Source organism: Spermophilus citellus (genome assembly GCF_964194105.1).
Source record: "Spermophilus citellus genome assembly, chromosome: 10".
In the NCBI taxonomy this organism is placed as follows: domain Eukaryota; kingdom Metazoa; phylum Chordata; class Mammalia; order Rodentia; family Sciuridae; genus Spermophilus; species Spermophilus citellus.
Window position 1 is genome coordinate 75,438,523 of NC_138197.1, and position 21,323 is coordinate 75,459,845.

A 21,323-nucleotide genomic window follows, 5' to 3' on the forward strand; every position below is an offset into this window, starting at 1 on the left:
AAGTGGATCCTGACTTCTACTTAATTTGCATTTCAAATTCAGAGATGTTTGTGTAGGATAGTAATTCACAGAGGAAGAACCTGGAAAACCCATTCACATGTATTTAACTATTTTGTTTACAAATATTGTCATTCACTGCTAGCATAGGTTCTATAATTATATATATTTTGTTTCAAAGTAGATTTAAAAAGTCAAATTTCATTATGTATACCAATTCCAAAATGTTATGGTTGCTTCCTTATTATTGCATTCTGTTCTTATCTTTTATTTTACTTGCATCTCAGATTTAATTTTCCCCAACAGTTAGATTTGACTACTAGTGTTTTCTGAGATTGATTTTCCTTATTCATACTGTGAACAGGAAAGGTGAACCTTAAACTTTCTTTTTCATATTTGTGTTTGCTTGAAGTCTTTTTATTAACACAATTATATCACACAAACAGTTAATTATATAGGCTCTCCTTCTGTGCCTGAGGATGTCAAGTACACATGTGTTTTCTGTAAACAACTACTTCCTTACTTATTCCCCTGATTTTTCCTCATCATTTTCTATTTAAAATACTCCTTTCCTATTGCCGTACATAAAAAGAGTATTTTGAGGTTGAATTTATTTTATAGGATGATAATATAAGTTAGGTATGGAATATATACCTGATAAAAATCACATTTTTTTAAATTTTTTAATGTCTATAAGTGTGAAGCACAGTCCAAAATACTGTATTAGTATCCCAAATTCCAAAATATATCAGGTTTAAACTATTACATATTTCTTCAAGCATGATTTAATTTCACTGTGACTCAGTTTGTTAGTGTAAAATGGAAAATAAAATATTACTCTTCATATATATATATACTCTGTGATAGAATATTATATAAAATATTTATAAAAGTACCTGTCTAGCAATGAGTAATAAATATAATTTAACTACTTCAGTGCCCTAGTTCATAATTATTTTCCATTTTTGTTTACCATACGTTCAATCATTATTATACTGAAATCATGTTTTGCCCCCATGTTTTTAAATATATGAATTACATGAAAGTTTATCAAATACCTCCCTTTTTCTGTTGAAGTTTAGGAAATTTCTAATTATAATGTTATAATGTGTGTTTTCTTTATTTGCTTTTCCTAATTTTGAGACAGGGTCTAACAAATTGCCCAGGCTGGCCTTGAACTTGTGATCCTCCTATCCCAGCCTCTTCAGTAGCTGAGATTATAGGAATGTGCCACCCTTCCCAGCTCAGAAGTGTTTTCAACCACACAGTATTTCTAGTAGCCTCTGTTAACTTGCTGATTGTCACATACATTTTGAACCTGTCACCTTTTTGCTTTGTCATTTTTAGACTTTTATTTTCTTGCTGCTGTCTCTTATGTTGATAGTTCTTAGTGCTTCATTATTTCTTTCTGATAGATTATTTTCCTGAATTTCTCAGCTCTAAAATGTTATTGCTCTTTATGATCTCAATCGTATAATCACATGTACCCCAAACATGACCAAAGTGAAAATCATGATTTTCCACACCCCTTTTTACTTCTCACCTTGTATTCTTTATAATCAAATTAATATGCTCTAATTATTAAAACTTTACAACAGAATAGACATTGAAAAAACACTTCACATGGATTATCTGGAGTATCTTCTCTTCAATGCTCCGTATTTCTCCATTTTATCTCTATCCCACAGTATCGATTTTTACTGGAAATGTGCATATCAAGCCATTAGTTTCTATGTTTTAGTTTCCAGAAATTTTTGTTGGGGATGTTACTACTTTTCACATGACACAAATTATGCTACCTTTTTATTGTTGCCTGATATAATCTTATAAATATCTGTATAATACACAAGATTAAAGCACTCTAAAAATACTGTTTAGTTAATACCACATTAATTTACATTTCTAAATTTTAATGAAATCAGGCAAGATTTATTTATTAGAGTCACATATGACCCAATTCTCAAAAAGGAATTGAACAAATGACAGAATTTTTTTTACTTACCCTTCTGGCAATTAATCATAATCTTCCTCTATTAATTGTTTACATGTATTTTTACAGACACAACTTGAAAATGTTGAGAATAAACTTGATAATTTTTAGCCAATACTGATTGAATTTGGTCACTTCAACACTAACACTATCCTGGGAATACATGATTTTCTTGGATTTTGTCTTTTATCAATTCCATCAAATTTCTCACAATAGATACAGTTCTATCATAAGCCCAGGAAATAATATTTTATTTTTAAGTATCACTGAAAAGTGTGTTCAAGGGAACTCTTGTTACCTTTAGAATAATTGATGTTCAGAACTCTTTTGCTCAGAGAAAGGGTTTTCCAATCTGAAGCTAGATATTTATTTTATTTGCAAAATCTGCAACAAATTAATGAAAAAAATTCCTCTGTGACCCAGATTCAAAAACCACTAATGAATCATTTGTGTAATCAACTTGGGGAAAAACAATCAAACCTACCGTAGTAACAATGGGAACATGAACTTTAGAGACAAGAGAAAGCATGTGGATCATTAAAAGAGACTTGTAGGACAACTTTAAGAATCTCTTTGAAAACAACACCTAATCCAGTTTCTTTTAATTAATTTTTAGCACACAACGTAGCTAAAAGATCTTTTTTATGTTTTACCAATTTTTATGCAAAAAATAAATTATACATAAAGATTTTAAAATATTACTCACCTTTACTTTCTCAGAATGTTATTCTTATTACACAAAACATAAAAATTTTTCAGTCAAAATAAATAAATAATTTCAACAAACTTGCCTAGGTTCAACTGTGAGCATTCTAAAAGAAAGCAGAAATGTCAATTTCTTTTTGTGCACTAACTTATCTGATATTTTAAATTATATTAAAATCTAGTACCGCAGCATTTATGTGTCTTCAAATCCACTGAAAGGTCTTCACAGCATAAAATTTATTCTTTCATAAAATTGATTATATAATTCCCCCAGGAATAGAAATATAATAGAATGCATGAAAATGTTGTTAAACAAATTTCTTATAATACAACTAAGTATAAGAATATTTTTAAAGCTCACATACAATAAATATATTTTTATTAGTATTAATTTGACAAACCCTAATTGTATGCAGTAATGGCATGCAATTAGTTTTGATATATGTGTACAATGAGGACTGATACAAGTATGCTAATTAGCGTATCCATTGAAGGGTTATGGAAAATAATATTTCCCCAAGAAAAAAATTAAGGGATGGTGTGGCTCCAGAGGAGGGAGAGAAATTAGGCAAACATTAAGAATAGGCCTTGATGAAAAAGCAAATTTTCATACTTTCCAGGTTCATCACAACACAAGCATCTCCACCAAAAGTAAACCTTCACCCCTTCCCAACCACAATGGGTCCTGAAGGAAAGAGGCAAATACCAAAACTCTGGGCCCTAGACTTTTACAGTCTCCCATTGCAGTGAGTCTTGGAAAGAGAAAAGCAAATAGTGAAGCTCTAGGTAAGCTCTAGGTGGGTTCCGGGGAAAAGCAGTGAACAATTGAGCTGGGAGCTTTTCCCAGTGACAAGAAGTTTAAACCCTTTTACAAATGCCTTCCCGAGTTAAAATTTTAACATACACAACTAGGTCCCTGACTGTCCAAACTGCACATCTGCAGTCTCCATTGATTAAGTCACCGTCATTGTAAACTATAAAACCCAATTTCTTCTGTAATCCAGAGGGCCATTTCCTGTACTCAGAAAATGAGCCCTTCTGAGCCTGATCAATGGACTTTGCTGCAGAATAGAGGAAAGCTTGCTGATCCAAGGTTTGCTTCATGTCTCCTGCCTCCATCATTTGGTGGCCATGTGCTTCCATCCATCACCTCCCATGTTTTCCTGCTTAGAGATTTGAATTTATTTTCAACTGTTTTGTAATATACAATATACTGTTATTCAATATATTCACCCTGATAAACAACACATCTCCTAACTGAAATTCTGTGTTCTTTGACCAGTAAGTGAAGAAAATATATTTGCTGTTACAGGTTGCAAAGAAATATGGAAAGAGATAGATGAAAAGTGATGGCTGAGGATAAGAGGGTTCCTTTTGGGATGATAGAAATGTTCCCAAAGTTAGATTATGGTGAGGTATGCACAACTTTGTAAATATAACAAAATAATTTGATTCTATATTTAATTGTACAATTATAATCTATATTTCATATACTTATATGTATATAAGTCACATATTAATAAAGGTGTGTTTATTATTTTTTACTATGTATATTTAAGGTGTACTCTATGGTATTTGATTTACTAATACAGCTGTTTTCTTAAAAATGGATCAAGTTCTTCAATTAAAAGGAAATGACTGATTTGGGTGAGTTGGTAAAAATCTCATGGCTAGTGGAATGATGACAGGATGTCTATTTAGATACTATTACCTCAAGGTTAAGTTTTCAAAGAGTTAACTCTTTTGAAAAGTTTCAACTCTTTTTTAAAGAGTTGAAAAACCCCAGGATCTGTGATTTTATATCTTTTATTAGAGAACATGCAACTAACTGGGTACAAACTGGATGCACCTTTAGAAAAATAAAATGTATGATATTCAACCATTCTATGCAATGTAGGTCAAAGTGTACAAACTTGCAGGTATGCAAAATGAATGAATTTAGAGACAGTTTACATCAGGAGGACTATAATTAATAATATTTTATTTTATACTGAAAAATCAATAAGAGATGTCAGATGCTTTTACTATACACAAAACAAAGACTTTTTGAGATGATGGGTATATTAATTTAATTGATTGTAGTAATCACTTCATCATGTATATGATATTGTTTACTTTAAATACATACAATAAAATCAGTAAAATGATACATAAAATAATAAATATATGTATAATAAATTGGAATTCTATATTCACTGAAAGCAGCAATCAAAAATGAAATGCAGGAAGCATATTTATGTTATAATCAATATAGCATAAATTCAACTTTGGTTTCAACACTGATACATTCAATTCCTGTTGTTGGAGATATTTTTCTCTTTTATTTTCTGTTATAAGGATCCAAGTATTTCTTGTGTCATTTTTATTGTGGAGAAAAATGTACTCTCAAGATAATTGAAATCATTCATACTCAAGGACAAAAACTAAACTGACAAAAATTTTTTCTTCCAATACTGACAATCTACTAAAATATATAGACAGAGAGAAAATGTTATATTAGCAGAGATACAGGATGTTTCTGCATGGTGACTGTTTAGGGTTTGAGCATGTAGGATTTTGATTGGACAGGAAAAATTTCTTAGAAGGAGTAAATTTTATTTTGAGAACAGAGGCATAAAAAATGAGGAAATTTTTTTGACATATAAACATCATATGGAAAAGATGAGCGACAAAAAATTAGAAAAATGTAAATTCAAATGCCATTGGGATGGGAATTAGTTTCAGATGATGAGCCACATGAGCTTTTTGTGGGGGGAATCTGATAAACAATTTATACTCTTATATTATACTGCTGTTTATGTCCTAAAGATGTAGTATTGTATTTATAGCTTTTCACATTCCTTTTAGAAAATTATCTAAATTTTAAAGATACTATATATTTGGCTGCTTTTATTTCCTTGATTTCTTTTTACTTTATTTTTTTTTCCATGTGTGTTTCCTTATTTCACTAACATTGGGTAGATATATTAATATAGCTATCTATATCTAGCATAATTTTTTGTAGTACAAAAACATTCAAATTTCTCAAAACAACATTTTTAACCTTATTCTTTTTATTGAGAAAGCATACCCTATTTAAAATTTTGGCTTTATTAATTTGATATAATTTAAAATCTCACGATATTCGACTTTTAGTATTTAGAGGTTTTTCCCAAATTGAAAGGTTTGTAATTCCCTTTCATGACAAAAACACACTAATTTTTGGTGCAATCTAAGCTTTTTGTTTTTATTATTTAAATTTACTTTTTAAACTAACACATGAAACATAAAAAGTATACATATATATGGGTTACAACATGATTCTTCAATACATGTATACATTCTATAATATTCTAATCAGGGAAAAATAATCTGTCTTTCCAAACATTTATCATTTCTTTATGACTGAAACATTCAAGATCCTTTCTTCTAGCTTTTTGAAATATCTGATATATTAATGTTATCTGAAGTCACTCTTTTGGGCAGTAGCACAGCAGAACTTCTTACTCCTATCTGTAACTTACTACTCATCAATTTACTTTTCCCCATTCTACTCCCCCAGCCTCTTGCAACTGCCACTCTACACACAACTTCAATGAGATGTACTTTTTTATATTTCACACATAAAGTACTTGTCTGTCTGTTCCTGGCTTATTTCTGTTTGTATCTCTCTTCTTTTGGACTAAGGATTGAAGTAGGAGCACTTAACCACTGAGCCACTTCTCCTGCCATTTTTATTTTGTAGTTTGGAGACATGGTCTCTCTCAATTCCTGAGGGTATCATAAGTACTGAAACAGTTCTCAAACTTATGATGCTCCTCCCTCAGCCTCCTGAGTCACTGGGATTACAGGCATGCACCACTGCACCAGCTTATTTCTCTTAAATTTTTTCTACTTTCATCTATGTTCTTGCAAATAACAGAGTTTAATTTTATTTTATGTCTGGGAAGTATTCCAATGTGTATATATACCACATTTTCTTCATCCATTCTTCAGCTGATAATCACTTAGCTTGCTTGTCCATTTCTTGTTATTATTTCTGAGTGTGCATAAGAGGAATTTTTTAATTCTGATATTTTTTTGTCCTCTGTTTGTAAACCTAGAACAGTACCTACCCTAAAGAAAGTACCCAATAAATTTTATTAGGTGAATTAATGAATGGATCATTTGGAAGTTTTGGAGTGGAAGAAACAGTGGTGATGATTATTTGTTCTGTTGTCCCTGAAAATGTAAAAAATGACAAGAAGTTTATATCTATTTTATTTTCTTTTATCTTATTTTTTGGTCTTCAATTTGAAAATTAAGCAAGGATTTAAAATTTTGAAAGCTATTAACATGCCTATTATGAAATGATGTGATCTTAAAAGAGGCTTGTTGAGAAGATGCCACTGGGTGATTATGAGCAAGAGCGTTTTGAAAGTGAACTTGCCAGCAGACTTTGGGAAATTCACCAAACTTGTTCATCAACTTCATGTCCCTTATTTCTTGAAAAATATAAAAATTATTTTGACAGACTCCTTCAAAGGCTGTTGTACTTGCTTGTTCCTTACTGTGTAAATGAAGGGGGGTTCAGCATGGGAGGGATGGAAGTAGTGAGGACAGTCACCCCTTATTTATGGCCACTGAGTCCTTCGCTGAAGGTTTAATGTAGATGAAGATGCAGCTGCCATAGGTGAGGGAAACCACAATCATGTGGGAAGAACAGGAAGAAATGGCTTTTTTCTTTTGCTGGGCAGAAGGGAATCTTAAAATTGCCTTGATGATGTAAATGTAGGACACAACTATGCACATGACTGTTATAATGAAGGTCAGTACAGCAGAGATGATAATGGTCTGTTCCATAAACCAAATATTTGAGCAAGAAATTTTCAGGAGGGGAAATGCATCACAAACAAAATGATCAATGATATAAGAATCACAAAACTCCATATTTAGGCCCAGGCTGAGTGGGGGGATTAAAAGGAACAGATCAGCTACTCAACAACAAAAGACAAGTCTCCTGCAGGCTCTAGTACTCATGATAGTCACATAATGCAGGGGCTTGCAGATGGCCACAGAGTGAACATAAGACATGGCAGCCAGGAGAAAAAATTCAGTTACCCCAAAGAGGACAGTAAAAATACTTGTCTGACACAGGCATTATAGGTAATCATCTCGTCACCTGTTGCTATGTTATATAAGTATCTGGGAATGCATGCAGAGGTGAATGAGGTCTCCAAGAAAGCAAAATTTTGTAGGAAATAGTAGATGGCTATTTTAAGGCAAGGATTCACTAAGATGAGAGAGATAATAGTCATATTTCCACTTATGCTTAACACGTAGGTAAGAAATAGAAAGATTAAAATCTGAACCTGCAGTTGTGGATCATCTGTCAGTTCCAGTAGAATGAAAATTGTTACAGTATTTTTAGCATTGTTGATTCCTGACTTCTGTTAAATCTACAGGTAACATTTAGAGACAGTTTGCTACAGAGTATTTATCAGTTTTACCTCTATCATTTAGGTTTTTTCTTATTCACAATGATTTTAAAAATTATTTCATGTTTACATTTGAGAACTATTTACCTTTGAAGTGTATATTTAAATGTTTTATGTGTGTATTTGTATATATGTGTATATCTATGTATATAGGCATATGCTCTAAAATAGCAAATCACTTAATTTTTAGATAAAAGAGATTACATTTCTTAATGAATTTTATCATGATTAAAAAAATGTGATAATCTCAATGGTTTTTTTGAAAATTAATAATGAAACATATTATTTGATGTTTTCAAACTCCCCAAACTTCCTCTGATTAACTTGGGATATTCCTAAAGCAAATTCTAAGTGATTTGTGAATCACTGTGAAGTAAGAAAATATTAATTCTGTTTTGTTTTCAGATACTATTTGTCTGAGCTATATGTCAGATCTACATGTAAAGCAACACTGTTCAAGTTTGGCTAGCTGTCATTTATTCTGAAATACTTCATATATTAGTTTTTCTAAGCCCTCTCAAAATATCACTTTTTTTAAGTACCTGTTTCCTCATTTCAAGTCAGAGTTATTAATCTCTTCCCTGTGCTACTTCAGTCATAACACATTTTTTTTAGTAATTCAATGGCACCTATCCCACAAAGTCATTTTATTTTGCCTGTAATTTACCCATTAAATTAACTATTTGAATTAACTTTTTTTCAAAATAGATGTTTATAGTTATACACTTCCATTCTGAGTTTGCATACAGCCATGTATTGTGTATTCATAAAATTAATCTTTCTGAATTGGAATAAATACTTAAAAGTGAAAGACCTTTATTTATTATTTAAAAGAAAACTGTCAGAATGTTCATTATTTTTAAAAAATATTTTAGTTATCAATGGAGCTTTATTTTATTTATTGATATGTGGTACTGAGAATTGAACCAAGTGCCTCACACTTGCTGGGCCAGCAATCTGCCACTGAGCCACAACCCCAGTCCAGAATGTTCATTATTATTTCAAAATAAATATCTCAAAATTTTGGTCAGTTAAATAATAATACAAAATCCTTTATCCCCTCAATAAATAATTTTATTTGTACATTTTAATGGAAATGTTTCGTCATTAATTTTACCAAGATAATAAGTAATTTAACATTATTTAGGCATTAGTCTATGACCTTTTTAAAAGGTCAATATCATTTACACATAAAATAAGTTCTTGAGCAGAATTTTGCAGTCTGCTTCTGAATAAGTGAAATATATTGTTTTCTAAATTTTATATTATTTATCCTTACTGCTCTCTTTCCCCAAACATGTCATGATCTCAACATTCAGATATTCTTACAAATTTATATTCATTTTCTTAAGATAGTCACAACATAAAATTTTTAGTAACAGATTCTATTTTATAAACTTATTTGTTGGGTTACTTTTACATTCAGATCCTTAATTTCTATTGTGGTCAAAGTACTTGATATATTATGGCTTTTGATTCAGAGTGATATCTCATAAAATGAATTTGTAGGTGTTCCCTGTACGTATATTTTTTTTCAAAGATTTGAAAATTGGTATTAATTCTTCCTTGAGTTTTTGTCAAATTCATCTTCAAACCATTTTATCTTGGGCTTTTCTTTTTTTAGGAAAGTTTTGACTACTACTTCCATCTAATTGTAATTAGTTTGTTCAGGCTATTCTTGATTCAGCATTGGTAGGGTACATACTTCTAGGAATCTGTCCAGTTCCTCTAAGTTATTCCATTTTTTTGGCATATAATTCTTCATAACAGTTCATTATGATTTTTATCCTGAGGTATCTGTCATAATGTTTCCTTTTTCCTTTATGATTTTATTTATTTCAGTCTTCTCTCCACTTATTCTTAATTAGACTGTTCTAGAATATGTTGTTTTTCTATTTTGAAGAAAATAACTCTTTGTTTGAATAATGTAAAACATTGTACATACTCCCTTCAGGTAGAAAGGAACAACAAACCCTTTCTTGTGATTCAATAGAATTATTCTTTATAAAATGATGAAATTTCTGTTATTTTACTAAAAGTTTAATATGATTACAGATAAATCATAAAACCAAATAAATATATAGATATATGAATATTTGCCTTACAAATACAAGTCTTTCAAGAATTTTCAGGGCTGGAGTTTTAGTTCAGTGATAGAGCACTTGCCTATCATGTGTGAAGCACTGGGTCCAATCTCAGCACCAATAAAATAAATAAAATAAAGATCCATCAAATCTAAAAAAAAAATAGAAACAGAATTTTTAGCATCTTACTTCATGTAAATTCTATTAAACTTAGTTCATTAGCCCTGTGATTTTCAGAGTATTCAAACTTGGGCAATTTCATATTTTATAATTCAGTTTCCATGTTCACACGAACATTTATATAGATGTTTATTAAACATTGAAATGCATCTGTTTTTTAGTTGTTATTTTTGTGTCTATAATTTACATGTAATAGGTTTTATCATGTTTTTAATTCATTGGTTCCATAAATACATTAAAACACTAGACTCAAAAAGGACAGTAAATTAGTGGGTTTTCTATTTATTTCATCTCCACTGCCTGAAATGGTACCTTGCTTTAGAAAAGGCTTTCAATATTATAATTTTATAAAAATCATCACCCATAAATCAAAGACATTTCTGCATATCACTGACATAAACTTAAAAAGAGAAACGAGGAAAATTACACCATTTTCAATAGCCTAAATTAAAATACTTGGGATCAATTTAATGAAAGAGGTGAAAGATCTATAAAATGAAAATTACAGAACCCCAAATAAAGAAATCAAAGAAGACCTTAGAAGATGAAAAGATCTACCTTATTCTTGGATAGGCAGAATTAATATTAACAAAATGACCATACTTACAAAAGCAGTATACAGATTTAATGCAATTCCAATCAAAATCCCAATGACATTCCTCATAGAAATAGAAAAAGGCATCATGAAATTTATCTAGAAAAATAAGAGACCCAGAAAAGCTAAAGCAATCCTTAGCAAGAAGAGTGAAGCAGGTGGCATCACTATACCAGACCTTATAGAGCAATAGTAACATAACAGCATGGAATTGGCACCAAAACAGACTGATAGGACAATGGTGCAGATAGAGGGCACAGAGACTAACTCACAGAACTACAATTATCTTATATTAGACAAAGGTGCCAAGAACGTGCATTGAAGAAAGATAGCCTCTTCAACAAATAGTGCTGGGAAAGCTGGAAATCCATATGCAACAAAATGAAATTAAACCCCTATCTCTCACCAGGCACAAAACCCAACTCAAAATGGATCAAGGACTTAGGAATACAACCAGAGACCCCATGTCTAATAGAAGAAAATGTAGGCCCTATTCTCCATCATGTGGGATTAGGCCCCAACTTCCTTAATAAGAGTCCTGTGGCACAAGAATTAAAATCAAGAGTCAATAAAAGGGATGGACTCAAACTAAAAAGTTTCTTTTCAACAAAAGAAACAATGTGTGAGATGAATAGAGAGCTTACATATTCGGAACAAATCTTAACCCCTCACACATGTGATAGAGCACTAATCTCTAGAGTATATAAAGAAATAAAAACTAGACACCAAAAAATCAAATAACCCAATCAATAAATGGGCCAAGGGCCAGAAAAGTCACTTTTCAGAAGATGATGTACAAGCAACACATGAATATATGAAAAAATGTTCAAAATCACTAGCAATTAGAGAAATGCAAATCAAAACCACTCTAAGATTTCATCTCACTCCAGTCAGAATTGCAGCTATTATGCATACAGACAACAATAAGTGTTGGTGAGGCTGTGGGGAAAAAGGTACATTCATACACTGCTGGTGGAACTGCAAGTTGATGCAGCCAATATGGAAAGCAGTATGGAGATTCCTTGGAAAATTGGAAATAGAACCACCATTTAACCCAGCTATTCCTCTCCTCAGTCTATAACCTAAGGACTTAAAAACAGCATACTACAGGGACATAGCCACATCAATGATTATAGCAGCACAATTCACAATAATTAAACTTTGGAAGCAACCTAGATGCCCTTCAAGACGAATGGATTAAAAATGTGGGATATATACACAATGAAATATTACAATAAAAGATAATAAAATCATGAAATTTGCAGGTAAATGGATGGAGTAAGAGAAGATAATGCTAAGTGAAGTTAGCCAATCCCAAAAACCCAAATGCTGATTTTTTTTATATGTATAAGGAGACAGATTCATAGTTGGATAGGGAACAGGGGCATGGGAGGAATAGACGAACTCTAGATAGGGCAGACGGGTTGAATGGGAAGGGACAGCGCATGGACTTACAAATGATGTAAGTGGAATGATGGTGGAATGTGAGGAACATTATTATCCAAAGTACAGGTATGAAGACATGAATTGGTGTGAATATACTATGTATACAACCAGAGGTATGAAAAATTGTGTTCTATATGTGTAATAAGAATTGTAATGCATTCTGCTGTCATATATAAATAAAAATATTAGAATTGAGAAAGTCTATCAACACAATTACTCAATCGCAAATACGTGGTGAATGCATTGACTCTGGTTTTTTTTTTTTTTTTTTTTTTTTTTTTTTTTTTTTTGCAGGTTCTTTCAGATTTTCTATTTTGTGAAGTCCTTTAGTTGCCTGGTGGTAGCTTTTCTTTTTGAGAACACATATCCTGAAACTCTTTCCTTGAAAGGAAAGGAATGATGTAAAAAGTCAAAGACACATATTTAGAGATCAACAATCTTTTCAGTACACATAGAATACTTTTACACTAGCAAATTCCCTTACTTATTTAAGAACAATGCAATTCTTTTGACTGAGTCCTTGAAAGCCTGTTTTACTTGCTTGTTCCTCAGTGTGTAAATGAAAGGGTTCAACATGGGACTGATGGACATAACAAGGACTGTCACCCCCTTGTTAATAGCCACTGAATCTTTTGCTGAAGGCTTAACATAGATGAAGATACAGCTCCCATAGGTTATGGAGACCACAATCATATGGGAAGAACAGGTAGAAAATGCCCTTTTCCTTTGTTGGGCAGAAGGGAATTGCAGAATAGTCTTAATGATGTATACATAGGATAGAACTACACATATGAGAGTCATGATAAAAGTTAAAACAGCACAAATTAAAACCATCTGCTCTATGAGCCATGTTTCTGTGCATGAGATTTTTAGGACGGGTTCTGCATCACAGGCAAAATGGTCAATAACATTAGAGTTGCAGAATTCCAGATTCAGGCCCATGCTAAGTGGTGGGAGTATGACCAACAAAGCAGCTGTCCAGCAACAAAGGATGAGTCTTCTGCACACTCTGGTGTTCATGATGGTCACATAGTGTAGAGGTTTGCAGATAGCTAGGTATCGGTCATAGGACATGGTGGCGAGGAGAAAAAATTCTGTAACACCAAAGAGATCAGTGAAAAATATCTGAATGGCACAACTGTTATATGTGATGGTCTTATCCCCTGTTGATAAGCTGTACAAGTATCTGGGAATACAAGCAGTTGTGAATGAGATTTCTAAGAAGGAGAAGTTTTGTAGGAAAAAGTACATGGCAGTTTTGAGGCGTGCATCCAGCAAGGTGAGGGAGATGATTGCCAGGTTCCCAGTTATACTCAGCATGTAGGTGAGAAAGAGAAAGATGAAAATCACGACCTTCAGTTGTGGGTCATCTGTCAGTCCCAGCAGGATAAATGTTGTTATTGTGTGATTTCTCATAAGTGGATCCTGACTTCTACTTAATTTGCATTTCAAATTCAGAGATGTTTGTGTAGGATAGTAATTCACAGAGGAAGAACCTGGAAAACCCATTCACATGTATTTAACTATTTTGTTTACAAATATTGTCATTCACTGCTAGCATAGGTTCTATAATTATATATATTTTGTTTCAAAGTAGATTTAAAAAGTCAAATTTCATTATGTATACCAATTCCAAAATGTTATGGTTGCTTCCTTATTATTGCATTCTGTTCTTATCTTTTATTTTACTTGCATCTCAGATTTAATTTTCCCCAACAGTTAGATTTGACTACTAGTGTTTTCTGAGATTGATTTTCCTTATTCATACTGTGAACAGGAAAGGTGAACCTTAAACTTTCTTTTTCATATTTGTGTTTGCTTGAAGTCTTTTTATTAACACAATTATATCACACAAACAGTTAATTATATAGGCTCTCCTTCTGTGCCTGAGGATGTCAAGTACACATGTGTTTTCTGTAAACAACTACTTCCTTACTTATTCCCCTGATTTTTCCTCATCATTTTCTATTTAAAATACTCCTTTCCTATTGCCGTACATAAAAAGAGTATTTTGAGGTTGAATTTATTTTATAGGATGATAATATAAGTTAGGTATGGAATATATACCTGATAAAAATCACATTTTTTTAAATTTTTTAATGTCTATAAGTGTGAAGCACAGTCCAAAATACTGTATTAGTATCCCAAATTCCAAAATATATCAGGTTTAAACTATTACATATTTCTTCAAGCATGATTTAATTTCACTGTGACTCAGTTTGTTAGTGTAAAATGGAAAATAAAATATTACTCTTCATATATATATATACTCTGTGATAGAATATTATATAAAATATTTATAAAAGTACCTGTCTAGCAATGAGTAATAAATATAATTTAACTACTTCAGTGCCCTAGTTCATAATTATTTTCCATTTTTGTTTACCATACGTTCAATCATTATTATACTGAAATCATGTTTTGCCCCCATGTTTTTAAATATATGAATTACATGAAAGTTTATCAAATACCTCCCTTTTTCTGTTGAAGTTTAGGAAATTTCTAATTATAATGTTATAATGTGTGTTTTCTTTATTTGCTTTTCCTAATTTTGAGACAGGGTCTAACAAATTGCCCAGGCTGGCCTTGAACTTGTGATCCTCCTATCCCAGCCTCTTCAGTAGCTGAGATTATAGGAATGTGCCACCCTTCCCAGCTCAGAAGTGTTTTCAACCACACAGTATTTCTAGTAGCCTCTGTTAACTTGCTGATTGTCACATACATTTTGAACCTGTCACCTTTTTGCTTTGTCATTTTTAGACTTTTATTTTCTTGCTGCTGTCTCTTATGTTGATAGTTCTTAGTGCTTCATTATTTCTTTCTGATAGATTATTTTCCTGAATTTCTCAGCTCTAAAATGTTATTGCTCTTTATGATCTCAATCGTATAATCACATGTACCCCAAACATGACCAAAGTGAAAATCATGATTTTCCACACCCCTTTTTACTTCTCACCTTGTATTCTTTATAATCAAATTAATATGCTCTAATTATTAAAACTTTACAACAGAATAGACATTGAAAAAACACTTCACATGGATTATCTGGAGTATCTTCTCTTCAATGCTCCGTATTTCTCCATTTTATCTCTATCCCACAGTATCGATTTTTACTGGAAATGTGCATATCAAGCCATTAGTTTCTATGTTTTAGTTTCCAGAAATTTTTGTTGGGGATGTTACTACTTTTCACATGACACAAATTATGCTACCTTTTTATTGTTGCCTGATATAATCTTATAAATATCTGTATAATACACAAGATTAAAGCACTCTAAAAATACTGTTTAGTTAATACCACATTAATTTACATTTCTAAATTTTAATGAAATCAGGCAAGATTTATTTATTAGAGTCACATATGACCCAATTCTCAAAAAGGAATTGAACAAATGACAGAATTTTTTTTACTTACCCTTCTGGCAATTAATCATAATCTTCCTCTATTAATTGTTTACATGTATTTTTACAGACACAACTTGAAAATGTTGAGAATAAACTTGATAATTTTTAGCCAATACTGATTGAATTTGGTCACTTCAACACTAACACTATCCTGGGAATACATGATTTTCTTGGATTTTGTCTTTTATCAATTCCATCAAATTTCTCACAATAGATACAGTTCTATCATAAGCCCAGGAAATAATATTTTATTTTTAAGTATCACTGAAAAGTGTGTTCAAGGGAACTCTTGTTACCTTTAGAATAATTGATGTTCAGAACTCTTTTGCTCAGAGAAAGGGTTTTCCAATCTGAAGCTAGATATTTATTTTATTTGCAAAATCTGCAACAAATTAATGAAAAAAATTCCTCTGTGACCCAGATTCAAAAACCACTAATGAATCATTTGTGTAATCAACTTGGGGAAAAACAATCAAACCTACCGTAGTAACAATGGGAACATGAACTTTAGAGACAAGAGAAAGCATGTGGATCATTAAAAGAGACTTGTAGGACAACTTTAAGAATCTCTTTGAAAACAACACCTAATCCAGTTTCTTTTAATTAATTTTTAGCACACAACGTAGCTAAAAGATCTTTTTTATGTTTTACCAATTTTTATGCAAAAAATAAATTATACATAAAGATTTTAAAATATTACTCACCTTTACTTTCTCAGAATGTTATTCTTATTACACAAAACATAAAAATTTTTCAGTCAAAATAAATAAATAATTTCAACAAACTTGCCTAGGTTCAACTGTGAGCATTCTAAAAGAAAGCAGAAATGTCAATTTCTTTTTGTGCACTAACTTATCTGATATTTTAAATTATATTAAAATCTAGTACCGCAGCATTTATGTGTCTTCAAATCCACTGAAAGGTCTTCACAGCATAAAATTTATTCTTTCATAAAATTGATTATATAATTCCCCCAGGAATAGAAATATAATAGAATGCATGAAAATGTTGTTAAACAAATTTCTTATAATACAACTAAGTATAAGAATATTTTTAAAGCTCACATACAATAAATATATTTTTATTAGTATTAATTTGACAAACCCTAATTGTATGCAGTAATGGCATGCAATTAGTTTTGATATATGTGTACAATGAGGACTGATACAAGTATGCTAATTAGCGTATCCATTGAAGGGTTATGGAAAATAATATTTCCCCAAGAAAAAAATTAAGGGATGGTGTGGCTCCAGAGGAGGGAGAGAAATTAGGCAAACATTAAGAATAGGCCTTGATGAAAAAGCAAATTTTCATACTTTCCAGGTTCATCACAACACAAGCATCTCCACCAAAAGTAAACCTTCACCCCTTCCCAACCACAATGGGTCCTGAAGGAAAGAGGCAAATACCAAAACTCTGGGCCCTAGACTTTTACAGTCTCCCATTGCAGTGAGTCTTGGAAAGAGAAAAGCAAATAGTGAAGCTCTAGGTAAGCTCTAGGTGGGTTCCGGGGAAAAGCAGTGAACAATTGAGCTGGGAGCTTTTCCCAGTGACAAGAAGTTTAAACCCTTTTACAAATGCCTTCCCGAGTTAAAATTTTAACATACACAACTAGGTCCCTGACTGTCCAAACTGCACATCTGCAGTCTCCATTGATTAAGTCACCGTCATTGTAAACTATAAAACCCAATTTCTTCTGTAATCCAGAGGGCCATTTCCTGTACTCAGAAAATGAGCCCTTCTGAGCCTGATCAATGGACTTTGCTGCAGAATAGAGGAAAGCTTGCTGATCCAAGGTTTGCTTCATGTCTCCTGCCTCCATCATTTGGTGGCCATGTGCTTCCATCCATCACCTCCCATGTTTTCCTGCTTAGAGATTTGAATTTATTTTCAACTGTTTTGTAATATACAATATACTGTTATTCAATATATTCACCCTGATAAACAACACATCTCCTAACTGAAATTCTGTGTTCTTTGACCAGTAAGTGAAGAAAATATATTTGCTGTTACAGGTTGCAAAGAAATATGGAAAGAGATAGATGAAAAGTGATGGCTGAGGATAAGAGGGTTCCTTTTGGGATGATAGAAATGTTCCCAAAGTTAGATTATGGTGAGGTATGCACAACTTTGTAAATATAACAAAATAATTTGATTCTATATTTAATTGTACAATTATAATCTATATTTCATATACTTATATGTATATAAGTCACATATTAATAAAGGTGTGTTTATTATTTTTTACTATGTATATTTAAGGTGTACTCTATGGTATTTGATTTACTAATACAGCTGTTTTCTTAAAAATGGATCAAGTTCTTCAATTAAAAGGAAATGACTGATTTGGGTGAGTTGGTAAAAATCTCATGGCTAGTGGAATGATGACAGGATGTCTATTTAGATACTATTACCTCAAGGTTAAGTTTTCAAAGAGTTAACTCTTTTGAAAAGTTTCAACTCTTTTTTAAAGAGTTGAAAAACCCCAGGATCTGTGATTTTATATCTTTTATTAGAGAACATGCAACTAACTGGGTACAAACTGGATGCACCTTTAGAAAAATAAAATGTATGATATTCAACCATTCTATGCAATGTAGGTCAAAGTGTACAAACTTGCAGGTATGCAAAATGAATGAATTTAGAGACAGTTTACATCAGGAGGACTATAATTAATAATATTTTATTTTATACTGAAAAATCAATAAGAGATGTCAGATGCTTTTACTATACACAAAACAAAGACTTTTTGAGATGATGGGTATATTAATTTAATTGATTGTAGTAATCACTTCATCATGTATATGATATTGTTTACTTTAAATACATACAATAAAATCAGTAAAATGATACATAAAATAATAAATATATGTATAATAAATTGGAATTCTATATTCACTGAAAGCAGCAATCAAAAATGAAATGCAGGAAGCATATTTATGTTATAATCAATATAGCATAAATTCAACTTTGGTTTCAACACTGATACATTCAATTCCTGTTGTTGGAGATATTTTTCTCTTTTATTTTCTGTTATAAGGATCCAAGTATTTCTTGTGTCATTTTTATTGTGGAGAAAAATGTACTCTCAAGATAATTGAAATCATTCATACTCAAGGACAAAAACTAAACTGACAAAAATTTTTTCTTCCAATACTGACAATCTACTAAAATATATAGACAGAGAGAAAATGTTATATTAGCAGAGATACAGGATGTTTCTGCATGGTGACTGTTTAGGGTTTGAGCATGTAGGATTTTGATTGGACAGGAAAAATTTCTTAGAAGGAGTAAATTTTATTTTGAGAACAGAGGCATAAAAAATGAGGAAATTTTTTTGACATATAAACATCATATGGAAAAGATGAGCGACAAAAAATTAGAAAAATGTAAATTCAAATGCCATTGGGATGGGAATTAGTTTCAGATGATGAGCCACATGAGCTTTTTGTGGGGGGAATCTGATAAACAATTTATACTCTTATATTATACTGCTGTTTATGTCCTAAAGATGTAGTATTGTATTTATAGCTTTTCACATTCCTTTTAGAAAATTATCTAAATTTTAAAGATACTATATATTTGGCTGCTTTTATTTCCTTGATTTCTTTTTACTTTATTTTTTTTTCCATGTGTGTTTCCTTATTTCACTAACATTGGGTAGATATATTAATATAGCTATCTATATCTAGCATAATTTTTTGTAGTACAAAAACATTCAAATTTCTCAAAACAACATTTTTAACCTTATTCTTTTTATTGAGAAAGCATACCCTATTTAAAATTTTGGCTTTATTAATTTGATATAATTTAAAATCTCACGATATTCGACTTTTAGTATTTAGAGGTTTTTCCCAAATTGAAAGGTTTGTAATTCCCTTTCATGACAAAAACACACTAATTTTTGGTGCAATCTAAGCTTTTTGTTTTTATTATTTAAATTTACTTTTTAAACTAACACATGAAACATAAAAAGTATACATATATATGGGTTACAACATGATTCTTCAATACATGTATACATTCTATAATATTCTAATCAGGGAAAAATAATCTGTCTTTCCAAACATTTATCATTTCTTTATGACTGAAACATTCAAGATCCTTTCTTCTAGCTTTTTGAAATATCTGATATATTAATGTTATCTGAAGTCACTCTTTTGGGCAGTAGCACAGCAGAACTTCTTACTCCTATCTGTAACTTACTACTCATCAATTTACTTTTCCCCATTCTACTCCCCCAGCCTCTTGCAACTGCCACTCTACACACAACTTCAATGAGATGTACTTTTTTATATTTCACACATAAAGTACTTGTCTGTCTGTTCCTGGCTTATTTCTGTTTGTATCTCTCTTCTTTTGGACTAAGGATTGAAGTAGGAGCACTTAACCACTGAGCCACTTCTCCTGCCATTTTTATTTTGTAGTTTGGAGACATGGTCTCTCTCAATTCCTGAGGGTATCATAAGTACTGAAACAGTTCTCAAACTTATGATGCTCCTCCCTCAGCCTCCTGAGTCACTGGGATTACAGGCATGCACCACTGCACCAGCTTATTTCTCTTAAATTTTTTCTACTTTCATCTATGTTCTTGCAAATAACAGAGTTTAATTTTATTTTATGTCTGGGAAGTATTCCAATGTGTATATATACCACATTTTCTTCATCCATTCTTCAGCTGATAATCACTTAGCTTGCTTGTCCATTTCTTGTTATTATTTCTGAGTGTGCATAAGAGGAATTTTTTAATTCTGATATTTTTTTGTCCTCTGTTTGTAAACCTAGAACAGTACCTACCCTAAAGAAAGTACCCAATAAATTTTATTAGGTGAATTAATGAATGGATCATTTGGAAGTTTTGGAGTGGAAGAAACAGTGGTGATGATTATTTGTTCTGTTGTCCCTGAAAATGTAAAAAATGACAAGAAGTTTATATCTATTTTATTTTCTTTTATCTTATTTTTTGGTCTTCAATTTGAAAATTAAGCAAGGATTTAAAATTTTGAAAGCTATTAACATGCCTATTATGAAATGATGTGATCTTAAAAGAGGCTTGTTGAGAAGATGCCACTGGGTGATTATGAGCAAGAGCGTTTTGAAAGTGAACTTGCCAGCAGACTTTGGGAAATTCACCAAACTTGTTCATCAACTTCATGTCCCTTATTTCTTGAAAAATATAAAAATTATTTTGACAGACTCCTTCAAAGGCTGTTGTACTTGCTTGTTCCTTACTGTGTAAATGAAGGGGGGTTCAGCATGGGAGGGATGGAAGTAGTGAGGACAGTCACCCCTTATTTATGGCCACTGAGTCCTTCGCTGAAGGTTTAATGTAGATGAAGATGCAGCTGCCATAGGTGAGGGAAACCACAATCATGTGGGAAGAACAGGAAGAAATGGCTTTTTTCTTTTGCTGGGCAGAAGGGAATCTTAAAATTGCCTTGATGATGTAAATGTAGGACACAACT

General features: G+C 31.6%; 1 protein-coding gene and 1 pseudogene across 2 annotated transcripts; both read right to left on the reverse strand.

Annotated features, from left to right (window-relative positions):
- Positions 1-7,149: 7,149 nt before the first annotated feature.
- On the reverse strand, positions 7,150-8,702 carry LOC308658252 (olfactory receptor 6C2-like; annotated as a pseudogene). Its single transcript has 2 exons — positions 8,691-8,702; positions 7,150-8,100 (listed from the first exon to the last, which is right to left on the reverse strand). The product of its transcript is annotated as an olfactory receptor 6C2-like (transcript).
- Positions 8,703-12,933: 4,231 nt separating this feature from the next.
- Positions 12,934-13,869, reverse strand: LOC308658861 (olfactory receptor 6C2-like; the record flags this gene model as incomplete). The annotated part of the gene is made up of 1 exon (XM_081311775.1): positions 12,934-13,869. One exon carries the CDS (start codon positions 13,867-13,869, stop codon positions 12,934-12,936), a length of 936 nt encoding a protein of 311 aa, XP_081167901.1.
- Between the last annotated feature and the right edge of the window lie 7,454 nt (positions 13,870-21,323).